Source organism: Hyposmocoma kahamanoa, unplaced genomic scaffold (assembly GCF_003589595.1).
Source record: "Hyposmocoma kahamanoa isolate Upper Pololo Valley unplaced genomic scaffold, ASM358959v1 198, whole genome shotgun sequence".
Classification (NCBI taxonomy): Eukaryota; Metazoa; Arthropoda; class Insecta; order Lepidoptera; family Cosmopterigidae; genus Hyposmocoma; species Hyposmocoma kahamanoa.
In genome coordinates this window covers 404,440-428,464 of record NW_020653723.1, presented here as the reverse complement: position 1 = coordinate 428,464, position 24,025 = coordinate 404,440, and the positions used below count along the sequence as shown (strand labels likewise).

At 36.7% G+C, this 24,025-nt stretch overlaps 2 protein-coding genes across 2 annotated transcripts; one reads left to right on the top strand and one right to left on the bottom strand.

Moving 5' to 3' along the window:
* The first annotated feature begins 1,087 nt into the window (after positions 1–1,087).
* LOC113226734 (adenylyltransferase and sulfurtransferase MOCS3-like) lies at positions 1,088–3,092 on the top strand. The gene is made up of 3 exons (XM_026459458.1): positions 1,088–1,174; positions 2,073–2,292; positions 2,606–3,092. Exons 1-3 carry the CDS (start codon positions 1,088–1,090, stop codon positions 2,758–2,760), a joined length of 462 nt encoding a protein of 153 aa, XP_026315243.1. The 3' UTR covers positions 2,761–3,092.
* A 5,971-nt stretch (positions 3,093–9,063) lies between these two features.
* On the bottom strand, positions 9,064–23,652 carry LOC113226726. The gene is made up of 8 exons (XM_026459450.1): positions 23,613–23,652; positions 21,695–21,970; positions 20,237–20,338; positions 17,959–18,041; positions 15,544–15,624; positions 12,529–12,692; positions 12,082–12,190; positions 9,064–9,595 (listed from the first exon to the last, which is right to left on the bottom strand). Exons 1-8 carry the CDS (start codon positions 23,635–23,637, stop codon positions 9,587–9,589), a joined length of 849 nt encoding a protein of 282 aa, XP_026315235.1. The 5' UTR covers positions 23,638–23,652; the 3' UTR covers positions 9,064–9,586.
* Positions 23,653–24,025: the final 373 nt, after the last annotated feature.

The window sequence follows — 24,025 nt, the reverse complement described above, 5'->3', positions numbered from 1 at the left end:
TTTTTATACATTTATCATTTACAATATTTATTCCAAATATCATTGATCGAGACATCTGCAAGAGCTAAACGGGACTCTACCGAGGATTTTTGTTGAAGAAATTCTATAACATGGCCAATTACCGTCTCTACAGTTCCATAGAGCAACACTTGTAAATTCTTGGGTTTCACGTTAGACTCAAATTTAAACTGCAAAGCAATTATAAAGTATCTGTGTGAAAAACTTGAAAGTGCTACATACGCAAAAAGGAAACTGCGTCCTCTTGTTCCTATTACGGCAGACGTACTTTGCATATTTCATTCGTTAATGTCATACAGCATCGCACTGTGGAGTAACTGAGTCAAATAGGGTGTTTATTCTTCAAAAACGTGCACTGAGAACTACAATAGGTGTAAAAAAAGATCACTGATCCTGCAGAAACTTTTTAAAATATAAACATCGTATAATGACTACTCACAATAGATCTATGATAAATATGTAATAGTTTATGCGCGTCAAAACTTGATCACTTATGAGTGACGTACGGCCGCCGGCCGAGCGTTGCGATACCCATCCCCGATTCTTCGGATATCTACCCACAGACCTGAAAAGTGTTACAAACTCCACCATCCTCCCATTCTGAAACCGAGTCGATCTCATACTGTACGGTTTCAGAGGATCGTTCTCCCACGTCAATTAGGTTGCGGAATTAACTCCCTGTCGGGGATTTCCCGCAAGAATACAGCATGAAATACTCTTCGAAACATCGGGCGTTAGATAGATAGAGTTCCTCATGGTTCCGTACTGTCTGCAACTCTCTTTCTGCTGCATATCAATGATATGTTAATTCCAGATGACAGCACAGTTGTAGACAGGCACTTGACCAATGCAAGGGTCAGTGGAGAAGAAATCCAGTCTTGTCGAGAGTCCATGGTTAGTCGTTTGAATTTGACACTTAAGGCAGTCTCCGATTGGGGCGATGCCAATCTTGTCAAATTTAATGCTACCAAAACGCAGGCGTGTCTTTTCTCCACTAAACGGAGTCCCTTTCACCTGACTCCGACTTTTCGTGATATATTCCATACCGATAGCCGACCAGCTACTTGGAATGGACCTGTCATCTAATCCGAACTTAGGCAGATACATTGAGTCCACAGCCAAAAATGCACCCTGGAAGCTTAGCATCCTTTCCACGGTGAGGCGTTACTTCACATCCGGACAGTTGTTTTAGCTGTACCAAGCACAAGTCCGGTCCTTTATGGAGTACTGCTGCCATTTATGGGATGGCTCTGCTAAATACCAACTGGCCACCTTGGATTCAATTGATAAGCGTGTCAAGAGGCTTATAGGTGACTCGGAATTAGTGGAGGTGAAGCTGCAGAGCCTTGAACACCGCCGCAAAGTAGCCCGCTTCTCGGTAATTTACAGGATATATCACGGAGAGTGTGCGATGGAATTGCATAATGTAATTCCGCCTACCACTTTCCATCATCGGGGGACTAGACATGGCCTGGGATTCCATCCCTATGTTGTGGATATTCCCAGGATTCGCATGAAGCTTTTCGCTTCCACACTTATATGGCGAGCGGCTAGAGAGTGGAATTCTCTACCTGCGGATTTATTCCCCGAACGCTATAACTTGGACCTTTTCAAGTCGAGAATGAATAGGCATTAAGGTGTGCATGCTACATCGTCGACCTTATCATCACTTTCCATCAGGTGAGGTGGAGGTCAAATGCACACTTATTTTTTATGTATAAAAAAATGAAGTCCTTCAAAAGAGGTTTGAGAAAAATCCTAAAGGCTTGGCAACACGCTCGTGACGCCCTCTGGTGTTGCAGGCGTTCATAGGCGACGGTTACCGCTTTCTATTAGGCGGGCAGTATGCTTGTTTGCTGCCTACATAATATATTTGAAAATACAAACGACAAACCGTTTTATTTAGACTAAAACTCCTTTTATTGGATAATGAATTTTACAGCGTAGATGAGTTTCTTTTGAAACAATTGTAATTTTGTTTTTACTTGAGTTCGCTGTATTTCCACTGGCAGTAGTTTACTACTTTGTTTTATATTCATTATCACTGATTTCAGGATTTCGATCTCCACCTACTACCCCCTGAAAACCGCATCACGGCGCTACAACTAGCATCGAAGTTAAATGAAACGGAGCGCCCTCTCTTGGTTGACGTGAGAAATCCGAGCGAGTTCGGAATGTGCGCAATAGATGGCGCTGTTAACTACCCTATTGACTCTTTGAGGGACGAAAAGTTGGACGCATTGCTTGAGGACATTAAGGCTTGTTGCCGTGAAGGTAATATTTAAATTATAATTAGATTTAGTAGCAATAGAGCTCCTGGTCAAAGAGTTCGTCCAGGGAAGCACTTAAAACCTATTTAAGCAATAATGTCAGCATTACTGCGTTCCGGTTTTGAAGGGTGCTGGTGAAATTAGTCACGTAGCACTTATCAATTTATGTCTCAGAGCGAAGGGCGCGGTGGCAGTGCCCCTCCGATCCTTGCGATTTAAAGCTCTGAGTGGCACTGCAACTGTTATGAACAGGCGTGTCGCTGACCACCAGGCCCACAACTGTTCGTCCCGTCACTTATCATCATTATTCTTTTCAGTAACCTTCATCTGCCGTCGAGGCAACGACTCTCAAATTGCTGCCAAACGCGTGATCGATGCTTTGGACATTCATGACAAAGAGCGTATCACCGACTTAACAGGCGGGCTGCATGCTTGGGGTCAATATGTTGATAAAGACTTCCCTATTTATTAGTTTCAGTTACCTATCAATCATACTAGACCGATGTACCAAAGTACGATGGTATAAGCGCTAAATACCCAATGCAGGTCTATCACAATGTGTACATATACATGCTTCAGGCCAAAGCAAGTATTATAAGTAGTAGTATTATAAGTAGTAGGCCCTCAGTTTTGTATGAAAAACGTATTTTTCATAAATGTGAACGCTATGTTTTCGTTATAATGTACACTGGGCGTCGTAATCTTCGTAATAATGTTTTCTTTAGTTCATTTCACATAGCATGATTGTTGTTTTTTCTTTTCATTCTTTCTGTAAAAGAAAAGCAGTGTTTGAAACCATATATCCAAGTCTTCGTGAATTTTTCTTCTATAAAGCGCATAGCATGATTGAGTGACGTTTTAGATTTGAAATTTCTAGATATGTGGTGATGTAAAATCGAATGAAAAAATCGATTTAAATATCTAATCAAGATAATTTGCAACGAAGAGACATCGATTTATAGAAAATAATTTAGGAACAAATAATAAACAAAATTGAAAGAATTCAGTTAGTATGTTATTAAGTCACCAAAAAAAAACTAAACAACTAATAAAGAAATCAAATTCCGAGCATGAAATCGACTGCAACGAAACGAAATTTGAACAATTTCTCTAAAAACATCACGCAAAGCTCAAAACAAAAAAAGAAACGACCAACATTCAAGGTGTATGCACTTGTATTGACGCGATATTCGATTTATCGATTTTATGATGCAAATCTCTATGAATAAAATATTCCGCTTTACGCATCAAGTAATTGGGTGATTTATTTTTATCTTTATCATTTCATTTTATTTCTACTTAATGTACTGTAATTTTTATTTAAAATTACAACTGCAACAAAAATAGTTTGTTTTTAATACATTATGACAAATTTATTATTCCTTTTTGTAACCTGGTTGGTTTTTGTAACCTGTCCCAGGACTCATCCTATGTGAAATGGACTATAGTTCTGAATCACTTGACATATTATGTATATTTTGAGGTACACAGAGACTTAGAAGGCTAAATTACTTCTCACCTTCAATAATAAAGTGACGAAATCGAAGAATAACATTTTTTGAGAAATTACGTATTTATTAACAAAAATACTTTACGTGACACTAGGCAAATGTTCCATTTGGCTAGCGCCAAATACAAAAATAACTGTTTTACTGTTTTAACGACTTTTCTGTCGTAGCGCCATCTGTGAGAAATCTATTTCTTCACTCGACATCTTTAGCCAGCTGCTGGTAGCTGTAAAGGTACCTGGCTGACTGAAGAAATACATTCCTCACAGATGGCGCTACGGTAGAAAAATCGATAAAATACCAAAACGAATATCTGCAACAAGCATGTAAAAAAATTCGTAAGGTCCGCTGGTTTGTTCCGTGGTTTAGTTGGCATAGCGTCAGGCACGGTTTGCTAGAAGACGTTGGTTCGAGTCCAGCCGGAACGAAGGATTTTTTTCTAAGTGTTTTTTGTATTAATAATTTTAACAAACTAGTGGAGTAATTTCACAAAAAAATAATTGAATATCGTGGTGGTGTAGTGTTGGGTCATGGAAAAATTTCCATTTTGAATAAATTATATTATCCAGGAAAATAAATATTGTTCTGGATATTTTTCCAATATTTTTCCTTTAATGTTTCACATTATACGTTGACACCTGTCAAAACTTGAAATAGCTGGACGAAAACGACGGAGCCAACAAAAAAGTTTTTTCGCTATTGTGAAATCATTTTAAATCTCGTTTTTCTCTAAGTGACTTTTACTTATACAAGTTTATTTTTTATTTAATAAGTTATTAAGTTATAAGTTTATTTTAAATAAAACTTCAAAAGATATTTCTAAGCGTAGAACAATATAATCCATCGAAATTATATTTTTCCAATTTTTCAAACTTTTCGGGATTTTTTCCGGAATTCTTTCCACTATTTGGTAATTTTCGGAAAATTACCCAACAAAATGTTGATACATAACATCCTTACATTCATTAAACTTAATTATAAATATAACTCAGTTAGCCAGCAGAATGTGGAAATGGGCAGGCAGATGCTGTAAGTGCATCTAATGGTGTGAATCCTCTAGATGCCACGACACCAACAACCCCTGACCTAGAGATTAAGCTGTAGGGGTTTTATTGAATATGCCCTTTACCTCCATGGTTAGTCCCACAACCCTTAAGCCTCCCGGGCCTAGAGGGTATGCATGAAGCATTCCTCGCGCACTCAAAAAAAAGGCAAATAGGCTGAGTGACGATCCAGAAAACTGTACAGGAACGTGGGTAAGCAGCCGATGTCAAAGTGGCGGGGAAAATTTGGATGAGAAAGGCATATGAGACCCAGTGTACACGGAGGTTGAAAAAAGTAAAGAAATTTAACTAAATTCAATTTGATTTTATGAATATAAAGTTCGAACATACGGAAAAATTTCGTCGACTCGGTGGGACTAGAACCTACGTCCATGCTGCACCGTAGTATTGCTCTAACCGTCTGAGCCTCGGGCTCCTGTTACCGAGTCGTCCAAGTTCTTATATGTGTTTTTGTTATAGATCTTTGTGCTGACTTTTCGGCATTCGTCGCCGCTAGTGCCATATGAGAGAGATTTTTTAATAACCTTCTCACCGCAGCCATTACCTTTACATCGTATATGAATTTTAATTCATTTGCAGTGAGAGTACCAACTCAACGTCTGTTGACCTTCATGAATGCGGATTTTGGCCGAAGGGTGTCATGAACCGACGTTCCGTTTGCCCGATCTTCACATTGGAATTTATAAAGGGGCTATATCTAAACTGCCTCTGTGACGAGGTCTCGGGTTCGATTCCCGGGCCGGAGAAAATATTTGTATGGCCTACATTTATTTCTCTCTTGGGTGTAATTTGTGTTTGTCTATATGTAAGTACGCCAGTAAGGCATTGCTCTAACCATCTGAGCCACAGGTCCAGTTACCGAGTCGTCAATGTAATCCTATGTGTTTTTATTATAGATTTTTGTACTGACATTTCGGTATAGTGACATCTAGTGAGGGATTTTTGAATAACCTCACAGCAGCCGAGGAAAAAAATCTGTGTTCGATCTGCATTCATAATCATACCAAACCAGCAGAGTTATTTAAAAAAAAATTTCAATGGAATCAATTTCATTTGATATGGAAAGTTTTATGTCGTACGTCATTTAATTTTATTATTTCGATGTCTCGAATGGTCACTACACCAACTTAATATTTGGATCTGTTCTATTTTTAGTTTGTTATTTGTTTCTTCATTTTTTTTCGACAAAATTCGATTAGCATAATATTAGTAAATAAATATGGCTGTTTACAAAAATAATAGAAAATTACCAAAATATAATGTTGACAAGGTTGACGCAATGTTCATTGGAAATATAAATTTCATCAGTTTTCCAAAAATGTTACTTTTCAATTTCGGTCACTTTATATTATTATTGACGGTGCCATGTGCAATTTTGTATTGTGTGCAACTGCTATAATTATGTATAAGGCTTTACAGTAAGACTTAAAAGGGATGAAGAACATCCGTCATTTTGGAATCTCAATTTTTTATAGATGTAAGAATAGTATATTGTTAATGCTTGGCCACACAGAGGCGGCCGCGAAAGCGTTCCGGGTGCGAGAATTGTTGAAACACTATTTAGACAATTTCGTATTCAAGGGAAGGAGTTCATATTTTGATCTGTGGATTATATGGTAGATTGCTATACCGTTATTTACGACCACGGAAGTAAAGAAAAACAATGGAAGTGTCGTAGTTAAGCCTCGATTACTATCATAACCAATGTCGTCAAAATTCACACAATCTTAATTTGAAACACTCCGAAATCTTGATATTCATTGGCCGTAGTTTCAAATTTAAAAAAGATATAAGAAATTCTGGTTTGTTAATATAATTTCAACTTTACCCTGTTGGCATATCGTTGAAAGTCCAATACCATCAATACCTATTATTGTCAATTACGCCGTTTTGATATTATATTGAAATTTCAATCTATGTGCTGCTATCTAGCGGTTAATTGCTGAACGACGACGAATTGGAGTGATTAATTTAGTTGTCTAAAAAAGAAGCGACCATATTGCAGGGGTATAAGCTTTAGTTTCGTTTCTTATAACAAAAAAAAATTTCGATGAACAGAAAACTTAAAATTTATTCAAATAAGACTTACCGATGATTTGAAATACCACGGGTAATATTTTTGGAGCAGCCATAATTTTCGCACTAAAAAACAGCACAATAAGGCATTTTTCTAGGATTTTAGAGAATTTGCACGAAAGAATAACACAACCATACTATACAAAGCGAAAATGACTGAGCTCAGATAGGTCTTTCGAGACCTATAGTTGGCACGCGTCGGATGCTAACTAACCACTTCTACTGTATTTATTGTTTTGTGTTTACGACTTGCGAGATTCGTAATAATACATTCTTAGGAGGTTGATAACGATAGTAAAAAAATGTATGCAATTCACTTTGTAAATTGTTCGTTCCTTCAGTTTTTCTTCTTCCTGACCTTATTCCACACTAGGTGGGGTCGGCACAACATGTACTTTTATTCCACTCTCCCCTATCATCCGTCATTTCCATACTCACACCTTTCTTATCCATGTCATCTTTCACACAGTCTATCCATATTATCTTTGGCATTCCTTTCCCCTTATATCCCTCCCTTGTACAATTGTTCGTTATCCCTCAATAAAATAAATAAATATCGATCATTTTGAATGCTCCACTCTAAAAAATATTTCATCACACTTGCTCGTAAATAGTATGATAGCATGCAGACTAATTTGACTATAATGCCTCAAATACAACCGTTTTTCCTTCTCGTTATACGTTTTTCCTTCTCGTTATAGAAAAAAACCGTCCTCAAAAATTTGTGGAATAACATCTATTTGCCAGGTTTTGTTGAAATCGATTAATGGAAAGTGAGTAAAATCGGATAAACTGGACTCGCCCCTAATTTGCCACCCTTAGAGGAGGCATATTTTCTTCAAATTTGAATGGGACCGATACTGAGGTATCGGTAAAGAATCTTTCTTGAAAATCGATTCAATTTAATTTTTTCAAAAAGCCGGAGTTATCACATAACATACACACGCAAAAAATACAGTAGAAATGAGAACATACTCCTAATTTGAAGTCAGTTAAAAATAAAAGTCAATACAGGACCTTAGTTCTGTAAATTCCGCAATATGGCGTGATTTTGAAATTCAACCTATAATAAACAAAAATAAATATGATAGTAATCTAGCTAGGGTTCATAGAAAACCAGCGTCACAGCCCTCGGCTGTGGCTTTAGCTGAATGTGATCCTTTTGCATTTACGCCACAGCTGCATACATATCAGTATAGTAAAATTTATTGTTTAAATTTAGTTTTAGTTAGCTACGCTGTTTTTCTTTGTGTTGTTTCTACATTAATTTTTGCAATAAATGGTTTCTATTTCTATTAATCAACTCTTTTAAATGTTCAATAAATTAAAAACAATAATTAACTTGTTGTTTTTATTCATGACAATAAATTGAACAAAACAACATTATATCTGTCTTGCTGCTCCATTATCTTTATCTAAAACTAATTTGAAAAAGTAGAATCGTTTATACTGATGTATACATAATTATAGTATCAGATTGGGAGATACCTTTTAGCACTATAAAGGCCCGTTCAGATGACAGGCGTTAGACGCGCGTTTACTACTGCACTTTGTTTATCTGTAGGGGTTTCCATACTGATGCGTGTGTACAGTGCCTTAAAACGCGCGCTTGATGCTTGCCATCTGAATTGAGTCCCACGTATTGTGTGTCATGGAAAAATATGCATTTTCCCAATATTTTTCCACATTTGACGTTGACATCTGTCAAAAGTTGAAGTTACTAAAGGTAATTGATGGGGCCAACAAGTGGTGGTGGTGTGATTGTTGGAGTTTTTGATGTTGTGGAATCATTTTGAATCTCGTTTTTCTTTATCTGTTATATATACAAGTTTATTTTATAATTCACGCTAAGTAAAACTTCAAAAGATATTTCTAAACGTACAACATTTAAGTAGCAGTAGAGAGAAGAGAGTTCGTCCAGGGAAGTACTGCAACCTTACCCATTTCTGCCGCCAAGCAGTAATGTCACCATTACTGTGTTCCCGTTTTGAAGGGTAAGGGTGATATTACAGGCGCATGTGACTTGACAACTTATGTCTCAGGGCGACAGTCGCAGTGGCAGTGCAACTGCGATATTTGCGATTTAAAGCTCTGAGTGGCACTGCAACTGTTATGGACAGGCGTGTACCTTACCATCACGCGCAAGACTTGTTCGTCCCGTCACTTGATATTATAAAAATAAAAATTTCGGAAAATTACCCAACAGTAGCCCCAATCCTGCTAATTTTAAATCATCTCAGATGTGTGTTCATAGAGTGCCAATGTGTGGATTCTGCAAAAAATTAGAGTAGTGGCTAGCTATAGCTCCTATTGAGCTGCCATTGCAATTTTTTCATATTTTACTCTTCAACGGCGAGTCGATGGTTCTAATATTATATAAGTATATTGAATGTGTAGACTAAATGTTTATGATTGAATATTGTAGTGAGGCAACATTGATAATTAATTATTGAAGAGACACCTTATTGAGACTCAACTGCCTTTGCAACTAGATTTTAGCAGAATAACAAATATTATCAAAATTGCAATATGATCGCAGTGGAGTCTCATATAATGGAATTACAGTGACCAGTGGTTTAAAGAAAATTGGTGGAATTGGGATCCAGGATTCTAATTGTGAGTCATTCTACGGCTCGCCGGTTGTTTCACGTCAAAAAATCTGGAATCAAATAATCCATTGGTTAGAGTAAATATTTACTAAATAGAAATAGTTATTTGTTATGCAAGGCTGCGAAGTCGTTGTTTGACGCGAGGGCTTGTATCGAAATATGATAGATAGATAGATACTAAGATTGAACCAAAAGTAGAATCATAAGCGTAGCCAGGGTTTCAAGCCAAGAGACCCAAAACAACTTTGCTGCCGAGCGAAACACAAAACTTCACCTCCACTATAGTGAGGAAAATGGTAGATGAAAGAAAAACATTTGAACTATACTAACAAATCAGTTTTAATAAACAATTAGTTTTCGTTATTAATTTAATGTCAACAATAATATGAATAAAATATAGAAAAATCGCGTAGTTGAACGTGTCATTGTGTTTTTTTTTTCATCGAATGAAAAAGTTAGGTGCACCACAGTCCATTCGAATTTCAAAAACGCTTTTGCGCGCAAATTCCTAATGAGAAAGAAAGCCTTTCCGAGCTAGTGAGGTGAAAAGAAAATTGTTCATTTGACCATTGCTACAAACACAACTATTATTAAAGAAGGAACAATTTGCTTAGATGAATTTCTCACAGATGGCGCTACAGTAAAAAAGTCATTAAAAACCATAAATACCGTTCCGTGGCTTAGTTGGCATAGCGTCTGCCACGGTTTGAAGACGGGGGGGGGATCGAAATGAATTTTTTCTAAATGGTCGATTTTTGTATTAAGAATTTAAACAAACTAGTGGTGTAATTTTGAACTGCCTCTGTGGCCGAACGGTTACCATGCCGGACTGCCACGCAGAGGTCCCAGGTTCGATTCCCGGGCCGGGAGAAATAGTTGTATGGCCTACATTTGTCTCGTGAGTTTGGGTGTAATTTGTAGTTGTCTATGTGTGTGTCCATGGCACCCGCGACACAGGGTTTTCCTAGTGCGGGGCTATGTCGAGTGTGTGCGTTAATTTCACAAAAAACAATTGAATGTCATGGTGGTGAAAAATCCTGATATTCATTATAACTTAATCACATTTGTATAATTATAGTATTATAATATTTACAGCACGTTTTATATATAGGTATTATAGTATAAACCCATAATATAGGTATTATTATAAATATACGCGAGTGTTAAAATTATTTTGGTGGTTTGTCTTTATTCAACCCAAAGGTTCAATTCACCCAATTACTACAGTGAAATGTAATTCTTTTTCCTGGCCTTTTAGGAGGATATTTTAAGTAAATTCGAAATTTCATAACACGGCATTACTATCATTAAGCTCAACTTTGAACTTTCTAACAGCTAAAGTAAGTTTTATTTTACCGAACCTTTTCAATGTCAAAAAAAGAAGGAGATTTTCAATTCGACTGTATTTTTTTGTATGTATGTTACGCGATAAGTCCGGTATTTGTAAACCGATTTTGATGATTCTTTTTTGTTGGAAAGAGGGTAGCTCAGTATTGGTCCCATTTAAATTTGAAGAAAATATACCACCTGCAAGGGTGGCAAACTAAGGGATGAATCCGGTCCTTAAAGGTCGAATATTTTCTTCAAATTTAATTATGACCAGTAAGGTCCTGTATGACCCTCTTCACAAATGCGGGAATAATAATAATAATAACCGCGTAGTCGCGACATACAAAACAAAATAGAGCCGAATTGAAAACCTCCTCCTTATTTTGATGTCTGTTAATTGTCAATAGTTAAGGGTAACTATGGGAATTTCCGAGACTGCGCGAGAATTCTTCGGATAACGTACGAACTAAGTATTTTTAAACTGGTGAAATTGAACATATAAGAATACATGATACAGTTTGAATAATATGTACCTTTTTTAATTATTTGACATTCGGTATTCGGTCGAATAGGCGTAGTATTCGGCCGGATACCCAATATTACAAAATAGTATAGTAGCCGAATATTCGTGGCATCTCTAGTTTTAACGCACTGCCCATCTCTGCACTGTCCCTATCTCAGTAGATATCCCTATCTCGGGTCAGTACCCGAGAGATGGGGTTTTCCGGACCACGAAGACTACGGACTCGACAGTAAGACCAGGGTACGGCGGGCGTCCGAGCGAAACCCTCAGCCATTTATTATTTCACGGGTGTCTCTAACGGACCCGGACTTGAGTGATGTGGTTAGCTGCAGGTACGACCACGTTCTAGGCTTACAGAGAACCGGATGAAGCACGTACAAACGTGCTCTGATTCGGGGTTAGGACCTCACTTAGATAGTCTCTGTGCGTGCTCGCTCGCACAGGTCATAGTACCCTTCCCGCGTAACCAACGATATGGGACTGCCCATCTCTGCAATAACACAATTGACATAAATTGAATTATGCTATGGTTACAAAAGTTAACATTACTGGAGAAGCTCGGGTGAAACGAGTATAGGACCCTGCACTGACCACAAGCAAAATGGGCGCAGTAACGTGGAATTGTGGAAACATACTATTACACCATGACACCATGATAGGGTCATGCGATTGATTAAAACCCACCTTATGGTTCGTTCTTCCGTCTATGTCGTACGTGAGTTCACTATCATCTTCGTCGTCATTGTCATCATCCTTGTCTTCGTTGGCTCTTTTCGATGGGCTGTCGTCAGTTCTGCAATAAACAATTGTACCAAAAATCATCATGCATAATTGCCTAGTCGCATATAAGAAAATAAACTAGACTTCGCTAAGGCATTCGACTTTGTTACTTCACAAAACTATTGTATACATTGTACGTAGCAAAGTATACCCATTAAACAAAGTATAGGACACTTTGTTAATAATCAGTCGCATATATTTATCAAAATAACATAAAATAAAATAACGACAATAGCTATCTAGATTTTATTTAATCAATTGGTGTACCCCAAAGCAGTATCCTTAGCCCTTTTCTTATTGTTGTTTCTTTGTAAACACAACTGACATAATAGATGTTTTGTATGTACATACCTGAATCGTTCCATGAGCTTCTCAGCCAAAAGATCCTCCTTAACTGCTTTAATATAATCCAGCTGCCTCTGAAGCTCTTCTCTCTTAAAGGATGCTAAGAACAACTGCTGGCTTGTCGGCATTTCCGTCTGACTCTGGATTATTTTGGTGGATACGAAGTTTGTCTAAAAAGCAAAACGTCATGTAGCACAAAGATACAAAGATTAGAATTGATTCGTTTAGCTGTTCCAGATTGTTTCTACCGATGATGTTTAAAATACATCCTACACTTGGGGTAATAAGACAACATGTGAATGCCATCAAACACTCATGGAGGAATGTATACACAACCACTCTACAGTGGATTAAAAGACATAGCGGCTCACGTGGCAATGACGCAGCAGATGAACTAGCCAGAAAAGCCCATTGTGGCTATCAATGGTCCAGAACAACTATACACAAAGTACCCTTACGGTTTGTAGACAGGTGAGGGAAACACTCCCAACGTTCAACGCCAGTCTATCTCGAATACTAATCAAACTCAAAAAGCAAGAGCTTCGCACTGTAACTGCCGCCCTAACGGGTCATGGTCCATACAATAAACACCTTTTCAATTTACGTATCACAGTCAGCCCTCTATGCAGAGCGTGCATGGAGGGGGAGGAAACGGCTGCGCACATCCTACTACCGTGCTCGAGTTTGTCGTCACCTAAGGACGCTAGGGTTCCTCTTGTCCTTCTTTATTAAGTTCAGTCATGTACAGTACATGCCGACGATCATAAACACACCACCACGGAAGAAAAAAACAAGGGAAGTGTCTCAACCCTCGATTACGAATCGATCGGAATCGCTGTCAAACAAAATTATAAACACCACGAAATCTTGATAATGATTGTTCATAGTTTCTAATTTAAGAAGATGTAACAAATTCTGGATTAATAATATAATTTAAATTTTACCCAGTCGCTATAACGTTGACAGTTCAATACCTTTATTGCAAGTTAGACCGTTTTAATGTTATATTGAAATTTTGTTTAACGTGCTGCCATCTTGCGGTCAGTTGCTGGACTACGACGAACGATTAACATCTGAACGAACAGAAAGTACTATCTTCTCGACAACAGATGTCTTCTTTAATGCGCACATTGTATAATAAACTTTATTTCGATCAGTTACGTTTAAAATTAACAAAACACTCATGAAATATTTATTGTTCTGTGCCGCAGACGAAGTGTAAGCGAGAAAAACAAATTTCACAGGAGAGGGTTTTTATTAAATATTTCCACATAAGTATAAATGTAATACCTACCAAATTGAGCTATGAATATTGCAACCGATTTTGCAAACAGCCAGCTTTTTTAAACAATGGATGTTAAGCCTTTCTGGGTGCTTACAATATTTTTGTCATCCCTATCTAAAGCTTTTCGAGGCTTTTAGAGGTGATTAAAAGTAAGAATCAAGACGCAGCACGTTTCCACACTTGCTTGTATAAATAATATGATTACATGGTGGCTAACTTAGCTATAATGCCCCAAATAAAACCCTCGAGTCTGGCCACAATGACACTTTTTGACATAAATAACATGTTAAGTATAAACAACCAATAAACGGTTCGCAAAACATGTCAGAGGGCAAAAGGACACCTCCTTAGCTTCCTCCTCAGGTTGTGCGGCCTGGAAATTGGTTGTCGCAGACAGCGCTGTTTTTCAGCCACCTCCTTGCCCTCAAGATCTTAGGCGGGCTTAAAAGCAACCCAAAAACAATTATAATATTTTGAAAACCATTATTCTATATTATTTTATAGTTCAATATTATTATACATATAATAGGTGAAGATAAACTAATTTTAACATAAAAAAAAATAGAACAAAAAATAGGAGAAAAATAACATCAATAGGTTATTCTAACCAACACTTAGTGTGTGTGTGTATTTAACTTGTAGCACGACATACTTCCTTACATATAGACAAAGTTCAGGTTCAAGGTTCAAGGAGGTTACTTTAGTTCAAAATTAAGACAGTCGTAACAAATGTCATCTTAACAGAAAATTGCGAAACAAAATCAGAGTTATTGATTTTTCTCAAAGAAGATAATAGATTAAGGTGCTTATTGGCGAATGGAGTGAATATAATGGTAACAATCTGGCAAATTAAACACGTTTAATGAAATTGATAGAAAATATTATATACAATCTTAGAATAATAACGCATAGAATGATAGTTTCATATCAAACAAACTGTCACAAGTGAGGCAAAAACCAAATTCATGTGGGCTAGTTTTAGTAGTAGGTTAATTTTCGGTTTTAGTGAATATTTATATAAAAATACAAGTTGAAACGCGTTACTTCCTTGTGGAATGTGGTGTTGGTATCTATTTTATGTTTGTCTGACGTATTTTTACACTCATTTACCGCACATTTCGTCATTTTTAGCTAAAATTCTGGAGCTGTTCGCGGTGCAAGTTGACCTTGAGCACTGAAGGCCCGCCCGCTCGTGTAAGCCCTTTTGGCGCGCTTCAATTTGCCTCACTTAGCGTGTGCGGACTAGGTTTCTATGCGTTATTATTCTAAGTATACAATATGATAATCGTAATTTATTTATAAAGAAAAGACCACAAAGTGGAATTACATCTATTTGCTAACTTTTATTGAAAGCGGTTACCGGAAAGTGCGCGAACCCGGATTCATCCCCTAGTTCGCCACCCCTAGAGGTAAAATATTTTCTTCAAATTTAAATAGGACTAGACGCCTAAAAAGAATCATCAAAATCGGTATCGTAACATACATATAAAAAAAAATACAGTCGAACAGAAAACCTCCTCTTTTGCTTGAAATCGGTTAAAAATAAACCGAACCAGACAGCGTAAGAAAAAGCAACTGCCAATATTTGGAAAAGAAAGACAGGTTAAAAGTAAAACAATACTTCATAAAAGAAATTTTTAAAAACCCAACAGCTGGTCGCCAACAGTGCCCATATCTTGAAAATTACCGAAATGTAAGTGTTGTTTATGACAATGAGGGCAGTATTGATCTCTTACCTTTTTTGCTTCCTCAATGTCAGGATTTCTTTTGGGAGGCATGAACAAAAACTCGCCGCTGTCCATCTTGATTGGCACCACCTGATATGATTTATCGTTCATTATTTCTTCTTATGAGTGGCAGGAACGGTTGGAATTGGCAATGGGCGATTGTTACTAAAAAACTTTCACGATAGTTGCTAATTTAATAAATTCTAATTAAATTTTCAGTATCTAAAAAAGGTCCTTTGTACTAAACTACGAAGTGCAAAAATGGAAAAAATATATCCTTATCGAGTTCTTAGGTTTTCGCGATTGTTACACATAGGAAATGAAACTATTTTTCCGGATTTAAATCGCGTATATTTGCTTTTATATAGTATATAGTATTGTATAGTGGAAAAAATAGGGTGGTTTGCATTAATATTAGACATAACTGGTTGAAGACTGTACCACCTCAGTCAACCGTGACCATGGGACCTGTAAAGGGCCCGAAACGTCGGTTTGTTTGAAAAAACAAATATACGCGATTTAAATCCGGAAAAATAGTTTCATTTCCTATATATCCTTTTACTAGAATAGAATAGAATACGTTTATTTGCCAGAATACAGTAATTACAAAGGTCTTAAGTAAAGTTAGGTACATTGTATTCAACCTGCAAGCAGATGTGCAAATATTAATGGGATTCAATGTTTCTTTAGTCTCTGTAGTTTCTAATTAATGTAATGAATTTGTAAATTCTAAGTATTCTTTATTACTATAGAAGCAATGTGTCAAAAGCCATTTTGTCAATTTTAATTTAAAAGTATGTCCTTGTAACAATTTAATTTCCTTTGGTAATTTATTGTAAATAATTAGAAGCAGTTATTCTTATAAATTACTTTATGGCAACGAGGTTGGTAACCTAGTAACAATCAAAAATTAGTAATTCAAATCAAAAATAGATTAGTAACTATTTCGATTCACAATCAACATTTGATCAACAATCAAAAGTGTGTGTAGTAACTAATTAGTAACCCATTGATATCACCAATCGAATTACTTCGATTATGTTTATAATCGAATAATTCGATTATGTTTATAATCGAATAATTCGATTATTTTTAGTATCTGTCGCCCATCGTCAAATAAGGTCGCACATACAGAGCACTTAAGAAATGTAATAAAAGCCAGAATATGAATGAAGCTACAGTACCGGCACGCTATGATGGCCGTTTTAGCAGATTACAATAGTGAGGTCAAATCACAATTAATTATCGAAAAAAATATAATTAAACGCGAGTAACATCTATAAGTTTTTGGATTTATAACTAATATTGCAAGGGGTAGCTGATTAAAACGCTTTAATAAAACGGAAATAAAAATGTTTACTTAATATATCGTCAATTCGAAACTGCTTTGTTTTGCATTGAACTTTGACTCGAGTTTGCCGGAGGTAGAAGTTGTGCTGGCCAGCGATCCTATAAGTGACGATCGCATGAGATTTCACTTTTAGATTTTTTTTTAACAATAGCTCTTTCAACGTTGTTATGAATTAATACGAAACTTGATGAGCGGATAAACGTCAAAACGGCCATCATAGCGTGCCCGTACTATAAGGTAAGTCGAGACCTAAAATATACAATGTTGACGTAGTTTGACCACGCAAAAAGGATTTTCGACTTTAAAAAACACTAATTCAAGCATTGACTTACAAACAAATGGACGACGGGTCTAATACAAAAACCACGAAAAAAATGTCCCAAGTCAACCTATTTAAACGTAGTGACATGTAAAGGAATATGAAAAAGCTAAAACGTTGAATTGAAATTGTAATGTCATCGGAGTACTGTCTAATTTTGCTTGCTTCGCTGTCAGTCGAACAAACGAAGACTAAAGCGTGAATGACGCTCTGTATACGATTTTAACGCCCTATAAGTTCGGACACTTTTTAGCGCGGACCCGACGTCCATATAATTGTAAGTCAATGCATTCAAGTTATAATTATCAATACAAAGATCGAACACTCAGAAAAAATTCCTTCGATCCGGCCCGATTCGAACCGACGTCTTCCAGCGTACCGTGACAGACGCTATACCAATTAAGCCAAGGAACGAACCAGCGGACCTCACCAATTTTTCTATGTGCTTGCGTCGTATCTATTTGGTTTTTCAAAGACTTTTTTTTGTTTTTCTCATAGATGTCTTCGCACTATCGTCATTCGCGAAATTGGCATTCGCACTCACGTAGTACACCCCGTTACATGACATAATAGTAATTTAAAAAGGGGTTATATGTAAACTGTCTTCGTGACCGAATGGTTAACACGCTGGACGCAGAGGTCTCGGGTTCGATTCAGTCGTGAGTTTGGATGTAACTTGTGGTTGTATATGTGTGTGTCCATGATACCTGCGATCCAGGGTTATAAGAGTGTGCGTTATTATTATTATATTTACCTGATCTGCTTTAGAATGTAATCTGGATTTTGCGCGTAATTTTTTACTGTGAATGACAGTAATCGGTACACGTACAGCGCCACCTATATTACAGTAAACAGTATAAATATGCATGTTTATATAATCTCAGTACAGAGTACTAAAAAAACCGACCTCAAAAGTAAGTGGAATTACGTCTATTTGCTAAGTTTTATTGAAATATCCCCTAGTTCGCCACTATACAGGACTTGACACTGGAGATAATAAAAATCGGTTCTCACTACTCAAAGTATATTGAGAGAAAAACGCCTTGAATTGGAGCAATAGCAAAATAAACCATTAAAGTAATTGCTCCTAAATTAAAGTTAGGCGCTATATATAAAAATGAATCTTCATGCGTGAACAGCCATCCTTCGAGGTGGATGATTTTCTTCAAAATGAAATGGAACCACTATGGAAGTACCCCCTTTCCAACAAAAAAGAATCATGAAAATCGGTTCACAAATACCGGAGTTATCGCGTAACATACATACAAAAAAAAACATACAGACGTATTGAGAACCTCCTCCTTTTTTGAAGTCAGTTAAAAAATCACTATGTATTTTATAGGGCAGAACTCCATGTGAAACAGTTCGTCCAGGAAAGAACTGCCATCTTACCTATTTCTGCCGCCATGCAGCATTGTGAGCTTTACTGCGTTCCGGTTTAGAAGGGTACGGGTGCTGGTGAAATTACAGGCACATGGGACTTGTTAACTTGTGTCTCAAGGTGACGGGCGGAATGGCAGTATCTTTCAGATCTTTGTGGCATTACAACTGTTATGGACAGGCGTGTAGCTTACCATCATCCACATGACTTGTTGTTAGAATTGATCTAATATAGATTGATGTTTACCAATTTATACGGGGTATTTTTTAAAGTATTACTAACATAATAAACAACAACTTCAGGTTGATGTAAGTTGTTATGATTTTATTGAATGGAACATAAAGAACAATGGCAAAATCATAGTTAAAAGAATTTATTAGCGTCTTCAAATGTCTTAATTGCAACTTTGAATAACTTATAAAAAATAATGTCGATTATCTATTCTCCAAAATACCACGAGAGTAAATGGTAAAACTGACAAAATGTGCCCAAAATCAGGGATAGATAGCTCGTTTCACAAAAAAATAACTTGTGTCCGAGTTACCAGTGCAATAGTTTGTGGTATATTAGTAATTAACTCAGTTTTTTGTTATGGGTTAACTTCATGCCTTTTGACCATACCGGTAGTATACAAAACAATTTCCTCTGAACTTTTGTCACGTTACAAACCCACGGCACCAATCAGTTTAATTAACTCCGTTTAAGGCTTCTGTTGTTTATTTTGATATACCTAATAACACACTGAATGTATTTTATTCAATTACGTTACACATAACCTCCAAAACTACAAACTGGAATATCGTTAATTCAAGACTTCTCAGAATAGTAAACCCAAAACAAAATTTGTTCAGGAATTTTAACTATATATTACTACATTAACAGACGCATACAAATTATGTGAACAAAAATTTCTGTGGGAGTTTGCCATTGTCCTTTGAATCAGTTGAACGCTATCAAATAACGAAAGAGATGTCATCAATACGTTAAGAAGTAAAAATAAGTTAACAAACTTAGAATAATAACGCATAGAATGATAGTTTCATATCAAACGAACTGTCACAAGTGAGGCAAAAATCAAATTCATGTAGGCTAGTTTTAGTAGTAGGTTAATTTTCGGTTTTAGTGAATATTTATATAAACATACAAGTTGAAACGCGTTACTTCCTTGTGGAATGTGATGTTGGTATCTATTTTATGTTTGTCTGACGTATTTTTACACTCATTTACCGCACATTTCGTCATTTTCAGCTAAAATTCTGGAGCTGTTCGCGGTGCAAGTTGACCTTGAGCACTGAAGGCCCGCCCGCTCGTGTAGGCCCTTTTGGCGCGCTTCAATTTGCCTCACTTAGCGTGTGCGGTCTAGGTTTCTATGCGTTATTATTCTAAGTTAACAAATGGGTTCATTCAGAGTGCAGGCACGGGCGCGCGGGTCTTCGCGTCTTCCCTTTCATAGTGCCAAAGCGACTACGAGCGGGGATCCACATGTCAAAATCGCAAACAGACGCTAGATGCTAGACCAAGCATTGTGAAAGGTATGGACGAACCAAACCAATAGATCTACGCGCGCGTCAGGCTCGAGGCAGACGCCGAGCGTCTCGTACATTAACACGCACCCGCCGCCACTCTGAATAAGGCCTAAGGCTTTACTTACCTGGAAGAGGTTGTGATTTGACAATCTGTGGGCGCTGAGTAGAATATTTCGGGATGATGTGCCTTTCGTTCTGTTCCCGAACCATGCCTCGGCTTTTCTGAACTATAATTAATGGGATTTTTAATTAATTAATTGAAATATAATCATTTGAAATATCATACAACGTTGTATGAAATAACTCCACTAGTTTTTATTATGATTTAATTATTTAATACAAAGATCGAAAGCATAGAAAAACTTTTTCGACCCATAGAGACGTGCCCAAGGGTGCAATGGAATCAAGTCCCACGACCATACTTCACCGCAGTGTTTGAAAGAAAAAGAAAGAAGAAAGAAAATACATTTATTTGTTTACCACAATGACACCACAAAAGACAAAAGACAAAAAAAAGAGAAAACGGAACAAAACAGAACTAAAACAAAACACGATCAAAACATTCAACGTAAAACAAATATATAATTACGAAACAAAAACACAAACAAACCCAAAATAAAAATGTATATACAAAAATTAGATAAAATTAAAACACGAACTATTCACACAAATAATAAAAAGAAAACTAAATATTGAGATACCTTGTGTGGTGCCAGCCGCGGTAAGTTTGCTCTTGCCAACTGACCTACCGGTCAAGTTATGAAGATGGTTCTAATATCTCTCACTAGATGTCACTAGCGGCGCAGAATGCCGAATCGATTCAATACAAATCTTTAACACATACGAGAATGTCGCCAACTCGATAACTTCACCGGTAGCTCAGTTGATAAGAGCAATGCTACGGTCGTGGGTGGGACTTGAACCCACCCTTGGGCACACATATTGCATCCTAAATTCAGCGTTGGTATAGAGAGACAGAGTTGCCATATTTTTATATTACAATATTTGTATTGCCAACAATTATAATTCAATGATCACCAGGATCCACAACGATGCATTTTTATCCACATCTCTAGATCTTCAAGTAGCAGTAGAGATCCTTGTGAAAGAGTTCGTCCAAGGAAGTACTGCCACCTTACCTATTTCTGCCACCAAGCAGTAATGTCAGCATTACTGTGTTCCGGTTTTGAAGGGTAAAGGTGGCCAGAGTATTAATCATCATGGACAGGTAGATAACTGTCGGATCTACCATGAAAACTATCAAAGAAAATAATTAGTTTCATAGTCGAACCCTCTGATGAACAGAGATATGCCGCTCTTAAAAATTTTTGTCTAGTGCGGCGGATTACACACCGCGACGCAATACTAAGAACTCACGGAGCGGTCTCCACCCGCGCCCACCGCGGCTGCGGGACAGCAGTTTTATTTCTAGTAGCGACACCGCAGGTTTGTGCGGTCACGTAGCCGCCGCGGTTGCGGAACAGCCCGCAAACTTGGCGGGAGATGAAGACGCGCGGTTATTTAAGATCGATAGAGATCGTCGTGGGCGAACCGACCGCAATAGAGCGATGACGTTATGCAACCTGAATGTTCTATCAATTGAAGGACGGGTCTCCCAGTTGCCACTGTTGGATTTTTCACGTAGTCGTTTGGTGGGGCCTTGGTTGCCGGTTGCGGAAGGTTTGGTTTCTGAACATGTTTTGCTAACGCTTCGTATAGTTTTAAAATGTTCTTGTTGTTTATTGGTTTCACTTGGAAGTTTGCGTCAGATTTGGAATCTTTGGTCGCAGGGATTGGAAGGAGAACACCAATGTTTTCAGATTCCTTTGATGTTTCGGCGTGGTAGATTTGTACGGCAACTAGAAACAAAAATCATTCATCATCAATTCAGCAGGATCATAAATGGGAGTTTTATTTGAAGAACATTGCCAATTTTTCTTCTAATTCTAATTACATTTTTTTCATTCCCTTTCTTATTTATCTCTGAACTTTTTAATTTATGGTTATGGTTCTCTATTTAAGATCTTACTTCAAAATTTCAAGTAAAAATAGTAAAGCGTACTAAATCTATATAATCATCACCAGTCACTGTATATCAACAATAATCTCAGTACAGAGTACTAAAAAACCGACCTCAAAAGTACGTGGAATTACGTCTATTTGCTAAGTTTCATTGAAATATCCCCTAGTTCGCCACTATACAGGACTTGATACTGGAGATAATAAAAATAGGTTCTCACTACGACACTATTCAAAGTATATCGTGGGAAATACGCCTTGAATTGGAGAAATAGCAAAATCAACTAAATAATTGCTAAAAGTAATTGCACCTAAATTAAAGTTAGGCGCTATTTATAAAAATGAATCTTCATGCGTGAACAGCCACCCTTAGAGGTGGATGATTTCCTTCAAAATGAAATGGGACCACTGTGGAAGTACCCCCTTTCCAACAAAAAAAGAATCATGAAAATCGGTTCACAAATACCGGAGTTATCGTGTAACATACAAAAAAAAAAGAACATACAGTCGAATTGAGAACCTCCTCCTTTTTTGAAGTCGGTTAAAAATAATGTTGGTAGATAAAAATTATAATCATACGATTTGAGATAAATTTATTTACAATTAGTTCCGAAGGTAGCTGCACGATGCGGCTGGCGACACGCGACAAACAAAAACATGGATGTAAGAATTATAACTAATCCATCCCGCATCTAGATATGGCGTAGACAGAATTCACTTTTTTATTTTTTATTAATTTATTAAAATTATTTAAAGAAACCAACCTCTAAAGTTTGCTTAAGATATTTTATTGGAATTACATCTATTTGCCAAGTTTTATGGGAACCGGCTGAGGGAAAAAGAGCGTGAAGCCAAATTCAAAATCAAAGCAATCTCTATTTCATAGGTAAGCATTATTACACTTGAAATTGTCACAATGGTTAAACTCTACCGCTCATTCGTAAGGCAGATTCCCCTGAGAAGAATGAGCAAGAAACTCTATGGGTTGCTCTTTGTAAATAACAACATTACAATTTTTTTTTTTTAATTTGAAATATCAGAGATCGAGACAGAGTATTTTGTCACTCAAGTACGCAGAAGTTGTATAATAATAACCTTTAGTATAAAGTTTTTGTTTCACTATACATAGTTTTAAGCCCCGGAATCTTGTTATAGAAGTGTATACATTAAATGAATTTGTCACTTTGTGAAGACGACTATCAAGAAAAGCTAGTTTGTTTCTATTCCTCGTATTAATGTTTTGTCTTGTCACTATTTTTCATAAAGAAATTACTGTTCTTCTTAACATAACCGGATTCATAAACTAGTTTAAATGGAACCAATACTGAGGTACCCCCTTTCCAACAAAAAAAGAATCATCAAAATAGGTTCACAAATGCTGATGATGTACCAGTAATTAGTAAATTATATACCCGACTACGCCTTCTAGTAACACGATTAGCAATCTTGAGTTTATTGGCATTGATCCATGGCAATACTTACAAATTATGAAAATCAGATCTCTCATCACTATATATTCTTATTATTACAATAAAAATCAACAATTAGCCACCAAACTTTCCGATTTCTTGAACGATGCAGCCGAAAGACTTAATTAAAAAGACAATTGTTTCGGTTTACAGATAAACGCGGCATGAAATTGATTTTAGTCGTAACGAAATTAGTTTAGTGTCACGTAAAACCTGAAATTGTTAAACGTAACTGTTGTTCATGTAGTCTCCTTAACGGACACGTTTGTTATTGGATATTTTGTAGTTAAAAATCAAAGTCAATTAATCATTTATTCCATAGGTAATAGTTATTTTTTTCACCTCACTATAGCGAGGAAAATGGTAGATGAAAGAAAAACAGTTGAACTATAATAAATCAGTTTTAATTAACGAAATTAGTTTATC

Excerpts from the sequence above, each read along its gene's own strand:
- LOC113226734 (XM_026459458.1), top strand. The coding sequence starts at position 1,088 with ATGGACCTGTCATCTAATCCGAACTTAGGCAGATACATTGAGTCCACA. Across the intron at positions 1,175-2,072 it reads AGCTTAGCATCCTTTCCACG|GATTTCGATCTCCACCTACT; the intron begins GTGAGGCGTTAC and ends CACTGATTTCAG. Across the intron at positions 2,293-2,605 it reads TAAGGCTTGTTGCCGTGAAG|TAACCTTCATCTGCCGTCGA; the intron begins GTAATATTTAAA and ends TATTCTTTTCAG.
- LOC113226726 (XM_026459450.1), bottom strand. The coding sequence starts at position 23,637 with ATGAGAGATCTGATTTTCATAATTT. Across the intron at positions 20,339-21,694 it reads TCAATTGATAGAACATTCAG|TTCAGAAAAGCCGAGGCATG; the intron begins GTTGCATAACGT and ends CATTAATTATAG. Across the intron at positions 12,693-15,543 it reads ACATTGAGGAAGCAAAAAAG|ACAAACTTCGTATCCACCAA; the intron begins GTAAGAGATCAA and ends TTTGCTTTTTAG.